The 23924-nt window shown below is 41.3% G+C and overlaps 1 protein-coding gene across 1 annotated transcript in view; it reads right to left on the minus strand.

The window, feature by feature from the left end:
• Positions 1-15223: 15223 nt before the first annotated feature.
• NFIA (nuclear factor I A) overlaps positions 15224-23924 on the minus strand; it is a gene marked incomplete at its 5' end in the record, with an annotated part of 375871 nt that continues 367170 nt past the window's right edge. Inside the window, 1 exon segment of the mRNA NM_001133303.1 lies at positions 15224-16293. Within this exon segment, the coding sequence (NP_001126775.1) occupies positions 16217-16293 (77 nt within the window). The 3' untranslated portion in view covers positions 15224-16216.

The raw sequence follows: 23924 nt of genomic DNA on the forward strand, positions 1-23924 counted from the left end.
GCTCAGGAAAGCTTCACCAGAGAGGCCTTTTCCAGCACAACAGTGCTCCTGCTCATTCCCCTCCTCAAACTGGGGCAAACTTTATGAGAGTTTCAGTGGGATATCATTGGGCATCCACATCACAGTCCTGCTTTGACTCTTTCTGACTTCCTTTTGTTTCCTAATCTTAAAAAAATATTTAAAGGGCACCCATTTTTGTCCTGTTAATAATGTAAGAAAGACTGCACTGACATGGTTAAATTCCTGGGACTCTCAGTTCTCAAGGGATGGACTAAATGACTGCGATCATCCCTCACAAAGATGTCTTGAAATTGATGGAGCTCATGTTGAGAAACAAAGTTTGTATTTTAAAAAAATTATTTTATCTTTTTTTGCAGCCTCTGCCTCCTGGGTTCAAGTGATTCTTCTGCCTCAGCCTCTCGAGTAGTGGGGATTACAGGTGCCCGCCACCATGCCTGGCTAATTTTTGTATTTTTAGTAGAGACAGGGTTTCACCATGTTGGTCAGGCTTGTCTCAAACTCCTGACCTCAAGTGATCTGCCCGCCTTGGCCTCCCAAAGTGCTGAGATTACAGGCATGAGCCACCACACCCAGCCAAAAATTATTTTATCTTTTTAACATGACCCCCAGAAAAGCATTATTTTTATCTTTTAACTCCATTTCTCCAGGAACTTTCTGTAGTCCCCGCATAAATACCCTGACATCACTCTCCTCCAATCCACCAGTCTGTCAGCGCTTCCAATCTGCTGATCTCAATTGAAAGCTCTAGGTCAGGGAAGCCCACTGATGTGGTCCACACAGGTCAGTCTTCTGAGCAGAGAGGATTTTGGAGAAGATTGGAGAGTGCATCTGGAGGGGCACACAGGATAATAGGATGCTCATCCCCTCACAGTATAGAGTGCGTTTTATATGCCAAGCACTGTTCTGGGCATCGGGAAGAGGGCGGTCAGCCAGACTTCCTTTTGGAACAAATTGTGATTTACACATGTCAGGCACTACACCCTTTAAACCTCTGAGTGTTTGCACTTTAAGGTCATACACTGGTAGCTACTAAGTAGGGAAAAAACGCTACTGAAACTGTGCCTTGGTATCCTCATCTGTAAAATAGGGATAACAATGGTGTCTCTGCCACTGGGTTGGATTATATGTGCTAGTGCGTGGAAAACACTTAGAATAACACACGGTGTGAAGTTAAGGGTTCACTCAATGCATGTGGCTGTTGTTACTATTAGTGTCTTTAATATCTTCCAGCCAATCTCTTGAACTCTTCCTCATCCTTGAAGTCCCGGACTGTGTATCTCCTCCCTGTAGCCTCCAGGGGCTCCCTGTAGAGCCCCTGCTCCTCCCTCTTCTCTCTTCCTTGGGCATGGTCGATTCTAGATTACCTAGCTCATGATGTCTTCCTGGTTCTTGCAGGGCTGTGGCATGATTATTTGGTTTGCATGTCTGCTTCCTCTGCTAGACTCCATCCTTCTGGGATGATCTCAAATTCATCTCCTTCGCTAACCCCAAGTTCTGGCACGTGGGAACTACTCAATGATGTTTGTTGTGTTTGTTTTGAATGACTTTACATAATGAGCTTTTGTAGTTTCATAGAAAAGAGTTGGCCCAGGTCAGGGTTCAGAGCTATGGTGGTGGAAGTGGAAGCAGCAAGTGAGCTAGAGATGAAGTGACCTTAGAGCCTTCAAGAATCCAGCCCCACTGCTTCCACACAGCCTGACCAGGGAATTCTTTCTTCCCTGGCTAGCAACTGACTTCTGGTCCCCAAGAGCACACATTCTCAAAGGAAAGAAGATGCCTATTGAACAAGGAGGCATGAACAGACACAATTTATTTTTATTTTTATTTTATTTATTTATTTTTTTTGAGATAGAGTTACTCTCTTGTTGCCCAGGCTGGAGTGCAATGGTGTGATCTTGGCTCACTGTAACCTCTGCCTCCCAGGTTCAAGCGATTCTCCTGCCTCAGCCTCCTGAGTAGCTGGGATTATAGGCATGCACCACCATGCCCGGCTAATTTCGTATTTTTAGTAGAGAAAGGGGTTTCTCCATGTTGGTTAGACTGGTCTGGAACTCCCGACCTCAGGTGATCTGCCTGCCTCGGCCTCCCAAAGTGCTGGGACTGCAGGCGTGAGCCACTGCGCCTGGCCTATTTTTATTTTTTGAGATGGAGTTTCCGTCTTGTTGCCCAGGCTGGAGTGCAATGGCATGATCTCCACTCACTGCAACCTCCACCTCCTGGGTTCAAGCGATTCTCCAGCCTCAGTCTCCCGATTAGCTGGGATTACAGGCGCCCACCACCACACCTGGCTATTTTTTTTTTTTTTATTTTTAGTAGATACGGAGTTTCACCATGTTGGCCAGGCTGGTCTTCAACTCCTGACCTCAGTTCATCTGCCTGACTTGGCCTCCCAAAGTGCTGGGATTACAGGCGTGAGCCACTGTGCCCGGTCCAGACAGACTTCAATCTCGAGTTTTCAACCAGAATTATTCATCTTCCCTGTTAAGGTGGAAATTTTTTTTTTGTCTTTTGTTTTTGTTTTTGTTTTTAATATCAGTAGAAGGTGACAAAGGAGGACAGGGTCTTTTGTCATTCAGTAGGCCCTCCCTTAGCCTTCACTTTCCCTGTTAGAGGAAACAATACAAAACAAAACAAAAATTAGCAGCATAGAACTGCCCGGAAGCACCTTGCCCTTTGGGCCAGTTATTTGCCCACAGTTTCCAGAGAGTCAGGACACAAACCCAAGGGCAAGTCCTTTAGTCCTTCCCATGATTAATCTGTGAAACAGTCTTGGGATTTCATCCCATAGGGTCAACTTCCAAGGTCAGGAATATGCTTCCAGTTTGATGGTAGAACATGCTGAACTGTGTATGCCACATTGATGTAATCCACCAAAGCCTGTGAAAAACTCTTCAGGACAAATGACCCAGTTTCTCAAGCAAATTGTTACAAGGAAAATACCAGAGAGGGAAGGAGACCCTATAGTTATAAAGACTTAAGGCATATACAAACCATTTAGTGAATTTTTCTTATTTGGACAAACTATTTTTAAAAAATTTTAAGACAGGAGTTTTTGAACAGACTGGTTATTCAGTGATATTAAGAAATTATTGTTACTATTTTGAGGTATAAAATGGTATTTTGAGTACGTCTTATAAAAGAATTCTTGTCTTTTAGAGATATATTCTAAAAATTTAGGGATGAAATGAAATTTATGGATACCTGATATTTGTTTTAAAATAACCTGGGGGTGGTCAGTCAGGAAGTGGCTGGGGTGTAAAGGGGGGAGCCATTGATTACAAGTGATGGACGATAGGTACATATTAATTTGTTCATCAATTCTCTTTAATTTGTACATGCATGATATTTTTCCATAATAAAAAATTTAATGTGATAGTAGAGATAAATGTGCTTTTCATTTGTTTTACCAGGTTTCCTATAAAAAGACTTAAAATCCATACTGAGTGTGCCAGATGGAAAGCAAATTTACAATGGCCTAATGTGTTTCAGAGATGAACCAGAAGGTATTTCACTCCTCATAAGTCAGGGGAAGCCCTGCTTCTCCGCCAGTGGGATCTTTACTATTTAGCCATGTTCTTTTACCAAAGAGGCAGAACGTGGATGGTTAAAATGATGACTGGTGCCAGTCTCTTGGCCTTCTTTCCTTGCCTGTTAAGAGTGGATTTACCGGCGGGCGCGGTGGCTCACGCCTGTAATCCCAGCACTTTGGGAGGCTGAGGCAGGCGGATCACGAGGTCGGAAGATCGAGACCATCCTGGCTAACACGGTGAAACCCGGTCTCTACTAAAAATACAAAAAATTAGCCGGGCGTGGTGGCGGGCGCAGTGGCGGGCGCAGTGGCGGGCGCCTGTAGTCCCAGCTACTTGGGAGGCTGAGGCAGGAGAAGGGCGTGCACCCAGGAGGCGGAGCTTGCAGTGAGCCGAGATCGCGCCATTGCGCTCCAGCCTGGGCTACAGAGAGACACTCCGTCTCAAAAAAAAAAAAAAAAAAAAAAAAAAAGAGTGGATTTCCCTGGCAGTCAGAATACCGTTGAGGAAAATAGGAACCAGAGCCAGGTGAGGCCATCTCTCTGGGTTCCATCCAATCTAGTCTGGTGCCTGATGCTTGGAACTGTGCTTCCCAGCATATTCTCATCCATGTTCATTGAGCCATTCGGACTTCTCTCTTGAGGGAGGCAGAGATTGCTGCATTCATTTTACCGGTGAGGAAACTGAGACTCCGAGGTGTAGTAACTTGCTTAGTGTTATGTGGCCAGTAAATGGTGGAAGTGGGACTCACAATCCAGTCCTCTAGTTTCAAGCCAGGCTCCTTTCCACTATACAATACTGCCCTCCAGGGTGCCAGGGTTCTTCTCCTTGGAGAGGCACCAGAGTAATAGTTGTTATGTGGTTGATACTGCGCTGGGTGTTTTACATGCATTAATTTCATTTAACCCTTTTAATGACCTTATAAGGTAGTTACTATCCTTATTCCCATTTTACATATAGGGAAATTGAGGCCCTTAATATTGCAGAACTAATAAAATGACAAACCAAGACTTAAGCCCAGTGTGTCTGGTCTCAGATCCTGGATTCACTTTTTTTCCTTTCATATTTCTATTAACTCTTAAAAATATTTTGAGTTAGCCAGTATGGTGGCTCCCGCCTGTAATCCCAGCTGAGGTGGGTGGATTGCCCGAGGTCAGGAGTTCGAGACCAGTCTGAACAACTAGTGAAATCCCGTCTCTACTAAAAATACAAAAAATTAGTTGGGCGTGGTGGTGGGCACCTGCAATCCCAGCTACTAGGGAGGCTGAGGCTGGAGAATCGCTTGAACCTGGGAGGCAGAGGTTGCAGTGAGCCGAGATCGTGCCATTGGTGCCATTGCACTCCAGCCTGGGCAACAAGAGTGAAACTCCATCTAAATATATATATATATATATATATATATATATATATATATATATACACATTTTTAAGTTTTGGCTGGGTGCAGTGGTTCACGCCTATAATCCTAGCAGGCACTTTGGGAGGCTGAAGTGGGCAGATCACTTGGGGCCAGAAGTTCAAGACCAGCCTGGGCAACATGGCAAAACCCCATCTCCACTAAAAATATAAAAAGTAGCTGGGCATGGTGGCGCACACCTGTAATCTCAGCTACTCAGGAGGCTGATGCACGAGGATCAAGAATTGCTTGAAACCAGGAGGTGGAGGCTGCAGTGAGCCAAGACTGTGCCACTGTACTTCAGCCTGGGCAACAGAGTAAGATTCCATCTCAAAAATTTTTTTAAGTTTTAAATTGATACATAATAATCATATATATTTATGGGGTACATGTGTTCTTTCAATGAATGTATACAATGTGTAACGATAAAATCAGGCTAATTGAAATATTGATCACCTCCAACATTGATCATTTCTTTGTGTTGGGAACATTCAAAACCTTCTCTTCTAGCTATTTTGATATGTACAATATATTATTGTTAGCTACATATATCCTACTATGCTATAAGAACACTATAACTTATTTCTCCTAATTGTAATTTTTGTCCCCATTAGCCAACTTGTTATCCTGCACACCCCGCTTTTCCTGCCTCTGATCACCACTGTTCTACTCTCTACTTCTACAAGATCAACTTTTGCTTTCACATATGAGTGAGAACATGCAGTATTTGTCTTTTTGCGCCTGGCTTATTTTACTTAACGATAATGTCCCCTGGGCTCATCCATGTTGCTGCAAATGGCAGAATTTCATTCTTTTATGGCTGAATAATATTCCATTGTGGATATATACCACATTTTCTTTATTCCTGGACTCATTTTTTATGCTACTTCCTCCTACTTAGTTGAGGCAGGTGTTAGATGAAAGGTTTCAGAATTCACCCAAATAGAGGCCTGAAAATGATCAGGAAGAGGAAGAAGGTTTATGCCAACGGTGCACTGAAAGAATGCCTTATGTCTACATTTTGGAATCATTTGTTGAGTTAGTTACAGCATTCACATAGCATTTACAATATGCCAAGCCACTGTTAACCACTTTACAAAATTTAACTCATCAAAAAGCTACATCAGCCCTGTGAAGTAGTTTGGTGCTGTTATAATTATTCCCATCTTACCAATGGGGAAACTGAGGCACTTGCCAACACCACAGAGCTAATAAAATGCAGAGCCAGGATTCAACCCACGCTGTCTGGTCTGAGTCCATGGTTTTGATCACTGCATTACCTTCCCTTTGAGCCCAGTATTACACACCACTTGTCATAGAGTATGTCAATAAAGGGGTGGTGTTGGCTGACTTTCATTCCAATTTCTTAACCCCAAATACTCAAGACTGAAATAAGGTAGTGACTGATTTGGTCTAACTTAAACTCTAAGGCATGTACATGTGAAATTGCTCTATTCACTTGAGTCAGCAATGTGTTTTGAGGACTGACTATACCTTTCTGAGAGCTACAATAATAAGAGAGAACATATTCAATTTAATGGGATAAATCACCTATAGCACTTGGCACATCAAAGAGCTCAATATGCAGTGGCTATTAATATCCGTATTAATCTCTCGCATCTATCCACTTCTCTTACATTCTATCATGGGCACCACAGCCTGGGAGTCTGTCATCTCTTCCATTGCTGCAGTAGCTTTCTTCGGCAGCCCTCTCCACTCAGGTCGTACTTCTCTCTCCTCTCTTAACTAGTCTGCAGTAATGTTCTCTAAGCCTTCCGCAGGGAAGGATTATCCTTCCAGGTCCTGTCAAACCCAGGCATGGCCTGGTGACTTGCTCTGGCCAGTGAAATGTGAGCGGAGTGGCGTGTGTCAATTCTGATTGGAATATTGAAAGCCAGCTATGTGCCTTGCTGACACAGCCAGCAGTGGTCCAGATGGTAGCTACTTTTCACCCTGGGTCCCGGAATGAGATCCTGTGCAGAGGCCCCAGGCAACCTTTGATAGACATGTAAAATTGGTGGTAAACCTTTATTGTTGTGAGCCACTGAGATTTTGGACTTGTTTGTATGACAGCATAAACCTAGTCTAATCTGATTGATACATGTTTTATAAAGCTCTTAGAGGGTATGACAAACCTGCCTGCAAGGTCCCACAATGTCTTGACCTAAATATCAAGCTTCATTTCGTACCGCATTTCCTCTCCATTTCTCTCTTCATCCAAACAAGCCTTCTTCTAGCCCCTCACGGGTGCCGAGCTCCATTTGACTCAGGTTCTTTGTACATGCTGGTTTTTCTGCGCAGAATGTTCTTTCTTCCCTCTTTTGCCTGGTTAATTTCTACCTATCATACTAGTCTCATTAGGCTTTCATGGCAATGTATATCCTTTTTTAAACAAATTTACTTTGAGACAGGGTCTCACTCTGTCACTCAGGCTGGAGTGCAGTGGCACAATCATGGCTCACTGCAGCCTCGATCTCCCAGGTTCAAGCCATCCTCCCACCTCAGCCTCCCAAGTAGCTGGGACCACAGGTGCACACCACCATGCTCGGCCAATTTTTAAATTTTTAAATTTTTGGTAGAGATGGGGTCTCCCTGTGTTACCCAGGCTGGTCTCGAACTCTTGAGCTCATGGCATCCTCCTGCATCAATGTATATCATTTATGGCACGTATCACAACCACATGCTTACCTCTGCTGCTGTTCAAACATTATTTGAATGCTTTGTTTGTCCTCTAGAATGCATACTTTATCAGCACAGAAGCCCAATCTTTACTATTTCTAGCCCCTGGCATGATCTCTGGTATGTAAGTAGACACTCAATAAGTATTTATTGAATAAATAATTAATAGAGTCAATATATTGCAGTGATTATAGGATGGAGGTTGGGGCCGGATTTCTTGGATTCAAATCCCCCTTTGTCAATTACACACCATATGGCCTTGGATAAATTATTTAATCTCCCTCTGCCTTGGTTTCCTCATCTATAAAAGGAGGATAAAAGCAGTACCTATCTCCCAGGGTGGCTGTGAGGTTTGAATGGACTGAGATATGTCTGCTGTTATTTGTGTATCGTCTTGTCTCCAAGCTGTCTCATCTATATTCTGCTTCACGGGGTTGGGGCTGATACTTTTCTCGTTACCTTTTCCAGACTCCCTTGCCTGATGGCTACCATTTGGTCCAGGCCATGAGAGACACAGGCAGGAGCCTACGAGGAGGAGGAGGAGGAGGAGGAAGAGGGCGAAGGGATTTCTTTCTGGTTTCAGTTTCTGTCCACAATGCCACCGCAGCAGAGAACAGCTGCACCTGCTGCCTCCAGCTCCTTTGGGCACTCTGGCACCAGCCACACCTCACCTCCTTAGAAGAACTAATCTCCCCTTCATTCTCCGCAGTGATTCTAGCACCAGCACCCCATGTCTTCTCAGAGGTCTGGCCACTGGCCATGTGTTGTCCCCACCTTCGTAGTGACCACACCCCTCAGAAAAGACCCAAATATCAGCTGTGTGGTGTCGTTCCTTGAGTGTCCAGGCTCTGGTAAGCTCACCTTTCCCTTCGGTTTCCCCAGCTCAAGGGGTGGTGGCTGTATCCTGCAGTTACTAATACCTAGGCAACTTTACAGCCCCTGTTGGAAAACCCATTGAATCTTATTCCTGATTCCCGATTGGGCCCCAACTGATACAATCTATACAGCACTCAGAACAATATCAGGCACACAGTAAACACTATGTGAGTGTCAAATCCTGTATTTGTCCAAGTAGGTGAAAAAAATAACACTGCCCATCAGAACACAGCCAAGGATGCTATGTGCCCGACAAACCCCATGGTGCATAAAGACCATCTTCTGTGGGAGCCTCCAGTCCACACCCGTGACTGTCACTCAATCACCCAGGCATGCTGTAAAGCAAATGATGACACAGCTTCCATAGCATTAGCAATTTTTTATTTTTCCTTTTTTGTTGCATAGGAAATGCAGTACTTGCTTCCAGTAATTGTATTGTAATGTGAGAAGGTGGTAGCACTAATGGTTGAATACAAGAGTTAAACTAATCCACACCAGCTCAAAAAACCTGTGGAGATTTAGTTGAATAAGAATGGACGCCCACAGTGATTCTCAACCAATTACAAATTTTCACAGAACACAGTAAAACTAAAAGGGTAACTATGAGAGTCAATACAAGTATACTAGAGGCACAGGGGGCCCGGCTCATAAAAACAGATTTCAGACCAAGTTATTAACACGGGGGGTGTTTCGTTTCATAACAGATCTCTTACCATCACTGGAAGTGTTCCATCCCCTCCCCCTACAATTTGAAATGGAAAACAGAGGTATTCCGAGTGGACAGATTTCCATGTGTGGTGGGAAAAGTCCCCAGTGAATTTTGCTCTGGTGAGAGGGCAGGGCTAAGGGTGGGGCGGGGGATCAGGGATTTGCCTTTGAGAGTCTTCCTAAAGGACCTCCTAGAACCTGATAAAGCTCCTAGTCTAGGTCTAGTTAGTATCTCAGTGGTGAGGCTACCAAATGCCTTCGCAGTGCAGAGACGATGGTCTGAGACCAGGGAGAAGGCACCGAGCCGGCAGTTCTCTCAAGCCTCCGTCCCAGCGGAGCTAGCGGCCTTATGACCTTCGGTTGCAATGTCAAAAGAAAAAAAAAAAAAAAAAGGCTAATTTACAGACTATTACCAAAAAATAAAAATTTTAAAAATAAGAACAACTCAAATAAGTCAAAGGAAAAATAAAAGCTTTTTTCATTTTGAGAAGTTGAGTATAAAAACAGCAGGAAAAATGGCCCAATACATTGGACACTATTTGTCCTTGAAACCACTGCAGAGATACAAAAGTTCACATTGTATGACCTGGTGGGTGTCTTCCACCATGAAGGTGCTCTGGTTAGATTAGAGGTAGCACTTCCACTGTATGCTCTTGTGGTTCAGACATATTTTGGGAAAGTTTATTTTTCTGAATCAAATAGGCGAATGCGTCTACATGTAAAACTCAGGATACCAGGCACACAGATGAGGTCCCACCCCCACACACTGTCTCCCTGTTCTCATGCCCAGCTGTGGGTGGTCCCCCTTATCTTCCTAAGCATTTCTGCTATCTGCTCCCCACATACCATCCCCCTAATCTGGGAAAGGTAACTCTTTGGGGAATAAAAGGCAGATGGGTGCTGGTTTAGGGAAAAAAAATGAGATGAAATTTATTTAATTTGGGAAACAAGTAATTTCAAATTTAGACCAAAAAAAGTATATTAAAAAAAATCCCGTGTTAATAGCAAACTTCTTCTTCTTATGAATCGGGCCCAAAGTTTGTACAGAGTTTTATTTTTGAAGAAAATATTGCAACTGTGCATGAAACTAAATAGCCATGTGATTTCTTACATTTTTTTTCTTATTTTTCCTTTTAATATGAGGAGGTCTGGTGTGAAGACGGATCAAGCATGGGTACCTGGCTTGAACATTGTCCATTAAGAAAATGTATCAGTCTCCGCACAGCGTCAGTCGAGGGTCAAGAAAAATGCCCCTGACTTGCAAATGTTCTCAGAGTGTCTTCGCAGCACAGTTCTTGAAATTCAAATAGTCGTTTTGAGACAAAAATCTCGCCAGGTACTGATTTCTGAAATCAAACACCCATGCTTGTCCCCTAGGAAAAAGAAAACAAAAAAAAAAAAACAAAAACAAAAACAAAACACGAGTAATACTGAATTTAAGTAAATGTATACCTCCAAAATACTGAAAACAGCCGAAATCAAGAAAAGACAGAATTTGCGTTCTCAGTGAAATACCTTTAAACCTAGCTGACAAGAACCAAGTCGGAAAAAAAGACTAACATAACTTTGAGTAATATTCATACAGTTCACTAAGCATTATGGAATAGCATGCATTAATATTGTACGGTTATTTTACATCACCTATACCAGAAGGTCCTGACTGACAGACAGCGAAGGCTACCGGTGTAGAAAAATCTTACTTCAGAAGAGCAATATAATACAGATTTCACAGGCACTACATTTTAATATATCAGGTATTATGCTGGTTTTCTTATAATTCTTTCTGTCCTAAAGCTGGCATTATAACAATGACCAAAAAGGCAAGGATTGAAGTAAACGGAAAGTAGATACCAAAGTTGATATAGTTTTTTTCTTCAGATAGATTAGTGCATAGTTCTCATGCAGATAAACACTGCTATGCATTTACACTGTTGGAAAGCAGAGTGAATTGAGCCCAAGTTGTCACATTTGTGTAAATCATTTTGTCAGCCTATAATAGCACCATGTAATGGATTTGCATTAAACATTAAATTGATTTCAAAATTGGTGACACAGTATTCACTACAGTTAAGTGCTATGGAATAGCTTCAATGTTACCTGCTATATATCAAAGCAATTTTCATCCCACTGCTTTTTTATTGGAAAAAATAAAAGGAAAACATACACGACGCTAATTAGACGAATGCACAGCCTTGGACGTGGAGAAGGCAGAGCGGGTTTACTGTCAAACAGTAAATACATGCATTGACTCAAGACAGAATTGGCCTTGGAAGCCTATTTGAATGAAAGCCGAGCCGGTGGGCAGTGCAGCTTTCTGAGACTGTCTTTGGACAGATCTCGGAGGGTGGGTTGTGAGGTGCCACTGAAGCTCTCCTTACATTACTATGGTGGTTGTGTTTTAGATTTGTTCTATGGAGGCCTGCTACCAAAAATAAAAAAGAAAAGAAAGAATGAAGACAAGAAAGAAAACAGAAGCGAACAAAAAGAGAGAGAGACACCACCACCACTATGGACAAAGATATTTCCAGAGACATGATGCAAAGTACATTAAATGACATTCTTAGAATCCCTTTCCCCTAAAAAACAAAAAAAATTCACAGGAAAAAAAAGGTTTTTCTTTATCGAGGTTTTGTCGATCCTTTATGCCACTGTAACTACAGGATTCAAAGCTTATGGGTCTAAGGGCTTGGAAAAAATGAAAGACAAACTTTTGGAGATGGGTCTTGCATATTCCTGGGGGCTGACTGAACACCGTGGCTGGGGGAAGTCTGGGTTCCTTCACACTTTGACTGTCAGAAAATGAAGATCACAAGCTCTGGGAGGTGTAACCCTGTCGGCCTGCCTAGAGCCCACACCTGGCGGTGGCAGGGACAGGCCTGGGGAGGGGGCTGACCATACGTAACTGTCATGCCAGGGTGTGAAGAAACAGAACATCAGTTCAAACCTCAGAGGAAAGAGAAGGCTCTCTAGGATGGAGAGCGTGGCATTTCTGGGACGGCCTCTGCCCGTGAATGATCAGAAAAGGGTTGTTTTGCCGGCAGGGACAAGGGCCAGAAGAAAAAGTCTACAGAAAAATGCTAAGATTTAGTGTTCGTGCCTCTGACTTCAGTTCCCAAAGAAAAAAAAAAACAAACACAGAAATTTGAGGGACTCATCTTTGCCCAATCTTGTTAATGCCATTTGATGGGAAAGAAAAAATTCAAATGTGTCTCAGAGTCAAGGGCCGGGCCTTCAAATGCTGATAGCTCTCAGTCTGTCTGTCTACACACCCCAGGTAGCAAAGTCTTCCTCAAGCATCTTCACTATGCTTTTAAGCTAAAAAGCAAAAACACTGGAAACTGTTGGTGTTTCTTTTTTCCTGCTTGATCACAACTGAACTAGTTTCCTGCTGCTTTCTGGACAATGAAACATGAACAAAAATGTAACTTAGTGTATTTAATACTTAACCCCTGTTCGTTATCACCCTAGACTGCCTCCCTAATGTTTTAAAGCCTTTAAAACATTTTTTTCCTGGAAATCTGTTCAGAGTTCCCTAATTTTAGCTTCATCAAACTTAATACAACAAAATACCTTCAAAAATACAGCATACCTGTAACGTCCATTTACAATGGTTTTTCAGTAGACCTATACTTCTCAAGCATAGGAATATGCTATACCATTGAGAGAAAAAAAATAACTGTATTTAAATACTTACAAAAAAAAAAAAAAGGAAACAGGAAAGTTTTAAACTTAAATCCAGTTCCCAAAGGGGGGGTAAAAAGAAAGAAAAGCAATTCTATGAACGCTGCCTTTATAATGAACAATCAGAAATTTTACTAGGCTAATTTGACAGAAATTTTTCCTCATTTAAACAACATTACAAAAGTCCTGCATTATAAAATAGGGTAGAATAAATCAGTGTAATCAATAAAACTATACAACAATACAAATTACATATCTTCTGAGTGGGCAGTTTATTCTCTCTCTTTGCAGTCATGACTACAACATGCTCACTAAAAACAACTAAAACTGCCCAAACTATTGCTTAGTTTGTTTTGTTTAAAAAAGGGTGCAATTTTATTGTATATACAACCAATTTACTGGTAATACCTTGGCTTATTGCAAGGTTCTGACAAAATGTTTGTCTAGGCTTTTTTCCCTTCACTGTGAAGCACTGAAAGCTGCTATTTTTTCTTTTTTTTTTTCTTTTTTTCCTTTTTTTTATTTTTTAGTGCACATATGTCATAATAAAGTAATGCCCAGCTAAGTGCTATAGGGGAAGGCAAAGTATGCTGGCTGGCTATAGGAAGTGACACCATACACTGACAATCACACCATACAACAGCGCCAAACGACTATTCAACCACTTATCAGACACATATGAAAATCCAAAATGTTTTATTTTATTTTTTTTTCCTTAAATAGAGATAACCAGTAAACAATTTTCAGAACTTGGAAGTTTAAAAACGTGCATATAAAAATGGGCATTATATACTTTTTATTGAATGTGGATTGACTGCAGTCTGCTAAGAAAAATGGGGTGTGGGAGCTGAAGAAAAAGGAAGTTGTCTTTTTTTTTTTTAAGGCTTGCTTGTGAAAGGAACAGTTGTAAAAACAAAATTGCTTGAAGCAGGGTCAGCTTAGTGCTTCACAGTTTGACTGCTTCTCTAAGAGGAGCCCTTCCTGCGCACGTGCATTCAAAAATCACAAAAAAGTACAAAGACAAACACCTAAAACACACTGCGTCAAGTGCAGCACCGACTTTGGTCAAATAAAAAAAAATAAAAGAAAAATTAATAATTGCTAAGCTTTTCTACATGATATAAGCAGGTATTGCATATTTTCATATATCTGGGGGAAAATAAAGGAAGACTCCAAATAAATTGTAAAATGCAGCAACATCCAAAATACTGATATTCTAAGCATCTACAGATCTCAGAATAGCACTGCCACCGACCGTACAGGACAATAAAGACTACTCCTATCTGCGGAACAACTAGCTTTCTATTTAGTTCTAGATGTTGAAACTGACGATGGCTGACATAAAAGTCACATTTACAAAAAGTGTCTCCAAATGCTTGACTAGGGAAAAACCCCTTTCAATAGAGGAGCATGTGCAACAATTCCACAAATAATCGCTATCCAGGGCAAGGCACATTGATATGGAATTTTTGTTTTCGTGCAAATTAAGGAAAAAAAACAAAACAAAACAACATTGTTTCGGGGGGAAAGATGAGGAGCAAAGTGTCTTCCCAAGAATTTCAGTTACTTGATTGTATAGGACAGTAGTAGAACCCTTCTGAAGGGCTGAAAAACATAGTTTAAAGGCAAGTGCCTAGAGTAGGGATTACAATATTGTGTCTTAATGCACTCTACTTTATCCTACATTAACTATATAAAAATTAGTTACTAACACTAGAACATGCAGAGACTTTCTCTGATCAGCAGGGCTTGCCAACCAGAACGTATATATATGTATAGTATAGGAAACCTTCTTGAAGTCGCATGGGAAGCAAAGGGGTGCTTCGCTGTCTGGTAGAAAAATCACTTGCACTTTTTTTTGTTTTTGTTTCTGTGGTTTTTTTGTTTTTTTTTTTTTGTTTTTGTTTTTTTTTTCATAAGATACAGGACATTTGGGGGTGCAAACTTTTTTTTTTCCCTAACAAGTACCCTTGATCTGAATGGGCACCAGCATTTGTGTCAGTATTGGTTTCATTATCATTATTATTATTATTATTACTATTATTATTTCCCATAGCCCAGTTCAGGGATGCAAAGGTCTTTAAAACTTCTGGACAATCTCTGGTACAATGAGGTGTGTGATAACTGATAAATCCTATGATGCCAGATAGGTGTAAAATTTTTTAGAATTGGCATAATCCATTATAGTGACTTCTAGCTTATAAAATTAACAGATACCATGATTTCATTTTAGTCATGTGCTTTGATAACAGAAAATAATTAATTAGCATTTAATGTAGTTAACATATTGTGGTAAAAGCACCATTAGATTTGTTTTTTTGTTTTTTTTTTTTAATTTCCTTCAGTTTTTAAAGGGATACAAGTTTAACAATAAAAAACATAAAAAGCAAAAATAGCTCCCCTTTTTCTTGCAAGGCTGTTTTTTACCCCAATAATTTAGAGTCCTGGGGTGAAAGGACTTGAAAAACAAAAATAGAATTTTCAACAATCTCTATCTTACAAAGATATTTAGCTATCCAATGAAATTGCACTTTACTCAATTCAAAATTCGATTGTTTTGATTGATTCCTGTCAGTTTCTGTCAAAACAGACCATCTTCCCCATTTCCATGTGAATTTTTGTGTCATTGTTGAAATTGTTGAAAAAATGTTGTTGTTGTTTTTTTTAATGTAAGTGCAGCATTTCAAAACTTTTAAAAAACTGAACAGTAGTAGTAGTTTGCCATTTTCGGAATTGTTCTGCAATGTGAGTGGATTCATTGTCCTTGCGGGCCATGTTATATACTTAACTGCTGACTGCTGAACCAAAACAAACTAAAGGAACAAATAAAAAAGGAATATAACTGCATTTTCTTTTTCCAATATGTTACAGAAAAACATTGCCCTTTGACTGTCCCGTAAGTTATATATTGCAGATCTCAGCTACTACAAAAGATTTAGTTCTCCATGTGCCTCCTCAATGCTCAAGGAGGATCACACCTGTGTGGGTAAATTCATGAAATACTGTGAAACAGCCAGGCTCCGTAAGGAAAGTGTGTTACAACAGGAAGTCAGTGAGCAAGGGTAGTCCTCCGCTAGCCACGTCACCTAATGCTCACGCTACCATGGAAACACTTCAAATGTTACAAAGCCCAACCATTTCCAGCACCATATGAGAAATTACAACAGTCCCTAAAGTATTTTTTTTTAAAAAAATCCCAAAAGGTTATGGCCTTTGCTGTTTGACCATAATGCTTGCTGTTTCCATGTACAAGTTGATTTGAATCGGTTTTTCTCCCCTTCCACTGACAGTGAAGTTGTAACTGCGCTGGGTTGAGGTTGCGTCCGTGTTACAGAGTTGAGAAGGGGTCAGGTGGTCTGTCTGGTGGATGGTGGGACGCTGCAACTTTTATCCCAGGTACCAGGACTGGAAGACAAAAGGAAGAAATACAATTAAAAGCACAATTTGTAAAAAAGTGTGTTTTAGAAGCTGCCTTTTCAATCATGAAATCAGGATCTACGTTAGGGATGTGGGAGGGATTTGCTGGGAAAAGTAAAGGCATGACAGACAATAATAAATCCTGTGACACTGAAACTGATCTTACTCTTCTGAAATTATAATTCATTGTCTTCGTTGGGGTTTTCCAACATTCTGAGCGTGTCTTACAGAATGAGGTATTTCTGTTCACTTGAAATACAAATAAGCGTTTTGTTAACCGATGGGGGCCATTATAGGAGGGCAGGAAACTTGACCATCTTGTTTATCATTCAATCCTCAGTGCCTAGCCCAGTGCCTGGAATACAGAACGTTCTTAATGAAGAAGAGTTGAATGAATGGAGAATGGGTGAAGGGAGGAGTTTCATGTGGCAATGAATGGCTACTGTGATGATTTTCAACATCTCCTTTCAAATGAGGTGCAGGCACTAAAGCCATGATTGTGACACTCTCCTAACAGGCCCAGATGGTCAATAGCGACACAAGAGTAAGTGGAGGTAAGGTGGAAAAAGTGCTGGACCCAGTCTTCCTGGGTGATTTTGAGCAAGTCACAGTATTTTTCCTTCCTTATATATGTAGGATTTTATGAGGGAAGATGCTCCTTTCAGCCCAATATATCTAAGATGGTATTTTCAAAGATGAGACATAATAACTAAGTAGGATCAAGATTTTACTCTATTAAGTACCACATTGTCCAAAGGAAAAATGAGGCCACTGCATACCCTTCATTCATGCTTGCGTCCATGCAGCATTTATTTAGAGCCTTCTGTGTGCCTGCCGGGCCCAGTTACTGGTTACCTTTTCCTTTCATAAATCCTTAGGTGATTAGCTTTGAGCAATTGTCTGGTCATATATCACTTTATCTGCTGGCATCTCTTTTTCTGTTAGCTAGACTGAATGAGCAATTATGGACTAACATCAGAGTTAGTTTCTCCAGTGAAATAAAAAAGTATGTGGCTTTCGCTGACTTTTCTCTAGAGATACCCTGAAAACTTCACTACATTTATCATTATTTACAGAAAAATTACCAAGGCCTAACAAAAGCCAATGCTTCTGAATTCTTTAAGTTGACGGTATTAGAAAGGACTCTAATTGGGTTGCTTCAGGCAGGTGAAGGATCATCCCTGTGGAAGGGATTCAATTAGGTAAAGTAAGGACTCGTTTGGTCCCCAGGGATGAATGGCTAAGTGATAGCTACATGGAGTTTGGTATAAGATTTCCTAGTCACACAAGCCACCTTTGATTTCCAGAGGAGTTTAAAAAACTTAAGCCCAGACCGAAAAACTACTCATCCTGTAGACTTTTAGATGTTATTCTTTGACCACATGCTTTGAGGAACACAATAAAGCCTCTTGTGTCCCGAAAGGAAATCAGCCTGGCAAATACACATGGCCTAAATCTAGCTGGACAAAAGAAAGAAGAGGGGGAGAGAAAGGAAAGAGAAAGCGAGCCCCAAACTGTGTTTCTAGTAGGCCTCTACCTAACAGCTGACTCTGATCCACGTTAGAGCCGCTTCCTCTCTTCTACAAAACAGGCTCAAACTTTGGGTGTGGGGAATAATGCTTACTATTTCTGTTTTCACACTTTCTAAGTTGGTTGTGAAATTCCAGACTTCTTCAATCCGACACTAAGGTAGTTCTTGAAGCAAAGGCCTGGCACCCAGTGAGTCAGCAGGGGGAGCAGTTCTCCACACCACAGTTTCTGGACGAGACCTCAGGGCACTACAAAAATCTGCAGTGCCTCTGCACTTCTCTTAAAAAGCAAAGCAAAAAAAAAAAAAAAAAAAAAAAGTTTCTTCACACATCTTACTATTCAGTATGTGCCTTGCCGACAAGGTTACCCCAGAGCAGCTCTGTAATCCTTCACTGAAATAGGCTTTATTGATTGCTCTGGTCTATTGTTCTCTTTTCAAGTCCCCCAAGTTCAAGTTCATCCTGGTGTTACATCATGTCTGGTTGCTAAGAGCAACCAGACAGACCCAGACGTGACTATCATTAGCAAGAAACCCTCTGCTCTCCTCCTACCAACCTTCCAGTGGTTCTGACGTAGCAGGCCCACTGCAAACACATTGAAGTATTTATTCTGCCTAATTTATGACCTACACAGCAAGCAAGACCCCCACTCCAAAAACCAACACTGTTGTATATTTAATTAATCTGTCTTTCTCTGGCACTTGGGAAAGTTAGACAAAGGACTAATTATTGTGTTTCACTCTCCACACTTTTCTTTTGGGGGGTGGATATTTGCATGGGAAAGAAAACTACAAGGCCCAGCATCAGCCCCCCTCCTCTTTTTCTTTTTTGCCCTATTGACATTTCATGAAATACTTTAGCTGCTTAAGGGAATTAGAAAAAAAAAATGCGATGTGAATGTTACTCCTTCTGAGTTGGTATTCAGTAACACAAATCAACTCATGACATGTTTAAATTTAAATGCTAACCACACACTCTCAGAGTTACTTTAAAGGTTAGTTTTTAATCAATAGAAGTTGCTGACTCCGGGTTTTTGAGCTGTGCGCTGCAACTCTTGGGCTTTTGTCTAACGTTAAAGCTTTCAAACTTTTTTTTTCCTTGAGATGATTTTAGCAATGATTTGCAGACACAGAAGGCTATTGTGCTGTGACCAGCAACATGTCAATAGAGGGGCTGAGCTGCCCTGTGGTGGGGTGTCAATATGGCTCCTGAAGGCAGAGGTTGGGGGTCTTTAATAACCCGTGAAAAAACCTTAATTAACCCTTTCAGGCCCAAACCAAAACCTATTCTTAAACTTGTTCACTCCTATAATTTGACCATTAGTACTTATTTCAACATCACACTAATCTTCATGACAATTAACCCAGCTACTTGACCAAGGTTTTCCAGAATAGGAAGTTGGTTAGGGGAACCACACAGGGAATTTTTTTTTTGAAGTCTCTGATTAAATCTTTTATTTGCAGGGATGGCAGATAGACAGTTCTAATAATAATAATAATAATAATAATTCATACATCTCCCTGAATTTTCTCCTAATCAGTTTGTAGTTAAAGACACTCATAATCCCATTGGGATGAGTGTGACAGTCACACATGTGTAAGCCAATCAATTCCTAGAAACTTCCATGAGCTGCTAGTAACACCAGATGGACAATATAATGTTTGTAAAAGCCTACTTTTCTCTTGTGATATATTCTTATAATTTCTATTATGCAAGCAGTACAAGTTTTAGAACATTAATTGAGGAATGATTCTGCATATTTTCTTCTTGGGTCATACAGGAAAAACATAAAAGAAATCTGAGCTTATTCGATTGTTGGGGTTGAGCAGCAAGTCACTGGGAAAATGTTGACACATTAAACAAAAACCATCCTCAGACATTTAGTGACATAAGCTTAGGTTTCATATGCTTTCTGCCTTCGTACTTTATAGCCCCTTAATCTACCCTACTGTATCCAAATGGACTACAAAGGAATCTCCCTCCCTATGTGCAGTGAGTGGCATTATTACAATGCAATATAGGATGATGTTATCTTGATACATTTACATTAAGGAAGTAAACACAGAGCTTTGATCTATTTTTTCCTCAGGAACTTTCAGCTATAGTTGTTGTGGAGGTCCATAAATCCACACTGCCACCAAGGCTCCAGTTACGTAAAATTAGTCGGTAACATTCACAATGTCTAGAGTTTGGGATGTGCTGAGCGGGAGTGGGGAGGGAAGGGGGGTGACTGTCCTCTTTCAATGCTCAAGGTGAAACATCAAAAGAAATCTGCAGTCCAGGACAAAAGCTCAGCTTTCCTTTTCTCCAGTCAAATGAAGAAGTAATCTCATCAGGTTGGAAAAGTGCTGACTAAGGATTTAATAAAGTGCCTGCAGATGTGGCGTCTCTAAGGTATTCAACTCATGTAATGCAAAACAGCTCCACACTGAATGTGCTTATAAAATTTCATTTAACCATTGCAGCGCGACTTTTTTCCCCTCACAGTTCTCTAAGGAGTTTTATCACACTTGCCGCCCGTTAATTTACAGCTCCATGAAAGTTCGAATCCCATTCCGCTGGGATTCTGGAATACTCACAGTAGTCAGGTTTTATGAACCATAAACAATATCTATCCGACTGCATCCTAAACAGGAAGGCTGAAATGGCAGAAGGTACCTCTGACAGTGCCAATCTCTTCCATTTCTTACGCCTCACAGAGAGCAATCAGAACACAGGGGCCATCTTCCAATATGTGGTCATGGGGCTGCTGAAGACACAGCTGATGCGGGCCATGGCCTCAACCCCTGCGTTAACAACAAATGCTCTAATGTGTGCAACAACTTTTTAAAAGGCTTTTTACATTCTCTTTTTACTAAGAGGACAGGATGCACATTCTAGAGGAAAAAGAAAAATGTCTGAGAAACATTTTTTGTATTTTATATTTTACTTTAACCCCTAAAAGGAGCAGAGAGTGCTGGGGTGGCAGGGGCAGAGGGCAGAGTGGACTGTGATGCAGCAGAATCTGTTTTTCAGATTAAAAACTTAAACAAAAGGCCTCAACAAGGGCAAAGTTTAACACTGCGGAAGGAGGTTGTTAATGTGGAATCCAGAACTGGGTGTGACACTTGGCTTTCTTCTGCAGGGAAGGTGGGTTATTTGAGGACATTCACACACATAAAACGGAAATGTGCAAACACAGGCTGGCCTCCCCGCAACCTGCAGCCCCAGCTCCTCATCAGCCCCCAAAGAGGACTCAGCCAACCAATAAGCCAAGACTCCAGGAGCTGCTGTCACTGTTGTGCATTCTCTCTTGGGGAGGTGCTAGCTTTGCACTACTACTTCACACTATTCCAGTGGGTCATTTTTGGCTTCCCGCACTTGTGTGGATGGACTAAAGCCTACTGTTTAGCCCAAATGAGTTGTCCTTGGCAAATCAGCCAAAAGCCCGGTAGTCTCTTCTGCCCATCTCAATATGATGGAAATGGATGAGGCCTCTCAGTGGACTTTGAGTTTCTCACATTCGCATAAACCATTTGGGAGCATTTATTCACTCATCCAACAAGCACTAAGGGCCTTCTATGTGCTAGGTGCTATGTATGCTGGCTCTGGGGATATAATGAGTAAAATATAGTCCCTGCCCTGAAGGGCTTTCTTGTCTATCAGGAAGCAGGGGCTAGATTCTAGACCCTTCATGATACCAGATAGCCTGCTTTTCTCCCAATAGGATTTTATAAACTTCTGGCAATGAACGGATGCCCAGTATCCAGTGTCCAAAGGACTCAGGATTGGTGTCACTTTTCCCACTGACCAGCAGTGTGACTTCAAGCAAGCCAGTCCCTGTCCTGCGACCCTCAGAGTCTTTTTTTTTTTTTTTTACCTTGGACTTTTTAGTTTATTACAAACAAGCATACTCAACAATATTGAGAGATATATGAAATAACAAAGATAGTACAACTTAGTTGAGGTTTTGTGTAGGGGTTCAGAATTATAACCTAAATTAGCACTAGGTTATAATCTTATTTTTATTTTTACTTTATTTTTAATTTTTTAACCCACTTATAAAATACAGTTTATTTTTAGCATATTTACAGAGTTGTACAGCGATCATCACAATCAATTTTAAAACACTCTTTATGATCTCTAAAATAAATTCTGTACTCAGGGTTTCTAAATCTCCCCATTTCCCCAGCCTTGGGTAATCATCTGTCTAGCTTCTGTCTTTATAAATTTGCCTGTTCTGTACATTTCTTACAAGTGGAATCATACAGCCATCCTTGGTGACTATCTTCTTTCACTTAACATGATTTTTTTAAATTTTATTATTATTATACTTTAAGTTTTAGGGTACATGTGTACAATGTGCAGGTTAGTTACATATGTATACATGTGCCATGCTGGTGTGCTGCACCCATTAACTCGTCATTTAGCATTAGGTATATCTCCTAGTGCTATCCCTCCCCACTCCCACCCTCAGAGTCTTGTGAGGACCAGTCTGTATTCATGAGAGGCAGCAGTGATTTACACTGGTTTCTTCTGAAAAGGGTGTCATGCTGTACACAGGTGTTAGTTACTGGTACTGCCAGCCTTGGGCTTTGATCTCTGTAATCATTTTTCTTGCCTGATTTTATTTTCTTAATTAAAGAAAGTCTGTTTTCAGTAACTCCGAACCAAGACTTGTTTATTGTACAGAAAACTATCAAAACCGTAATCGGCTGGGATTGGCCCCGGGCACCTTTGTGGCCTTATCTTTTCACCACTTGTCCTCAACACTTGTGTTGCCTTAAACTTCTTCCAGATCCCCCAAAGCCAAATGCTTTCTCCCTGCCAGGCCTGGGCACAGGCTGTCCCTCTCTGTGGCTTTGCTAATGCTTGCTAGTCCTTGGGTTCTAAGATTAGATGTCCCTTCTTCAGAGGGGTCTTTCTTGGGGCCTTTACCCTCAGGATTCTCCTCTGTCACAGTTGCTAAACTTTAATTACCTGTTTTCACCCCAGGCAAGCTGGCTATCTAAGGGATGCCAGGGTAGGCATGTAATAAATACTGTTAAATAAATAAGAACAAGCTGTATCCGAGGTTCCCAAAGCCTGGTGTCAGTCACCCCAGTGAGGGCAAAGCAAAGCATCTGGATGGATGACTTCTAGCATGCTCATGCCACATGACCATGTCTCCCCAAATGACAGACACTCTCCCTCGAGGGACACAAGTCTCCACAAGCCACTCCAGGCAGTTCCGATGGGAGAGTTGTTGCAGCGGGGCCAATTGCAGCCAACTGCGTCAGTAGCATGTGCAATAGTTTTGTAACATGGACTGCTGCCTACTTACTACAAGCTCAGAGGAGTTGTCCAAACCACCAATCCCTGGAGAATGACTGTGCTGCTCCCAGCCAAGACCTCCGTTTTGGTTCAAACCTCAAGACGGGAAAACACTAATCTTTTTACCCAATAAGCCATCCAGTACCTCCAAACCTTGAGAGTGCATACACAATCCAATTATTCTGACTGTTCATCCAAAGTCTGAATCTTTCACGAGATTCCAGCTTGCCCTAGTGTCTCTCTTACCACCAAGTACATTTTTATTTTGGTCTCCCTTCCTTTCCATTTTTCATCACGTAACCTTTTACCTCATGGAATCAAAGACTGCTGGATTAAAAATTGCACTCTGGCCCACCTGCATTTGCTCCAAGATCTTACTAGAGAGCTGCGTGCATAGCCGTAAGAGCCAGGACTCTGGGGTCCGAATGACAAAAATCCTGGCACCATTATGAGCTAGTTAGATAATCTTAGGCAAGTTAGCATCACTGGGTCTCAGTTTTAGACTCCATGAAATGGAGGTAACAACTTTATCAGTTTTTGTGGGGATTAAATGCCTGGCTAGGGGCTACTACAGAAAACCAGAAAGCCAGGGGTAGCTGGGTTCTCTCACTGTAAAAGGTTTCTGGGGCCTTAGAGTCCACGTGAGACCTAAAGTCCCCGGGAAAGCAAATCGCTCTACAAGGCGGCTTTCTCTTATTTAATGATATAATTTCTTAGTTAAAAGTAGCAGCTGCGTCAATTCCATTTCCCCAGTTGCAAGAGAAAGTTCTTGAGAAAATAAAAATCTGTCTTTAATTG

The sequence above is a fragment of the Pongo abelii genome, chromosome 1 (genome assembly GCF_028885655.2).
Source record: "Pongo abelii isolate AG06213 chromosome 1, NHGRI_mPonAbe1-v2.0_pri, whole genome shotgun sequence".
NCBI lineage: Eukaryota > Metazoa > Chordata > Mammalia > Primates > Hominidae > Pongo > Pongo abelii.